The following is a 462-nucleotide window of genomic DNA, read 5'->3' on the forward strand; positions in this document are numbered from 1 at the left end:
CATCACAATCTCAGTACCTGTCCTCTTCAGCAGGGGGGGTGGGTTCTTTGCCAGAGGAGGTGAGGACATCACTCAAGAAAGACTGATCTAACTTGCCGCCATCAGGTACAAAGTCGTCCACGGAGACAGGGTCCACAGATCCTACTGTTGGTATGGTGCAGTCTGGAGTTGATCAAAGAAATTATACATAATCTATGGTAAGCTACATAATTCAGTAATCCCTTCGAGAACTTCAATAATAAATTTCCCTTATAATGACCACGAGTGTCTTTGTCAAAGTATGTATCATTATTGTGAAATATTGGTACATCTCCCTAGCTATAAGCAAACAGTTGCAAAGAAGAAGAAAAAATGCATTACCATACAATAAGAATTTCTAAAAGTATGAGATGTAGTATTATGATATGATATGTACCATTCAAAAATATCTTTCTTTTTTGTCGTAGCAAAAATTCACATATG

At 37.4% G+C, this 462-nt stretch overlaps 1 protein-coding gene across 1 annotated transcript in view; it reads right to left on the reverse strand.

The window, feature by feature from the left end:
• Positions 1 to 462, reverse strand: part of LOC119594531 (rab-like protein 6) — a gene marked incomplete at its 3' end in the record, with an annotated part of 15208 nt that overhangs the window by 1882 nt on the left and 12864 nt on the right. Inside the window, 1 exon segment of the mRNA XM_037943562.1 lies at positions 18 to 162. Coding sequence (XP_037799490.1) covers positions 18 to 162 — 145 coding nt within the window.

Source organism: Penaeus monodon, chromosome 34, assembly GCF_015228065.2.
Source record: "Penaeus monodon isolate SGIC_2016 chromosome 34, NSTDA_Pmon_1, whole genome shotgun sequence".
NCBI classification, from domain to species: Eukaryota; Metazoa; Arthropoda; class Malacostraca; order Decapoda; family Penaeidae; genus Penaeus; species Penaeus monodon.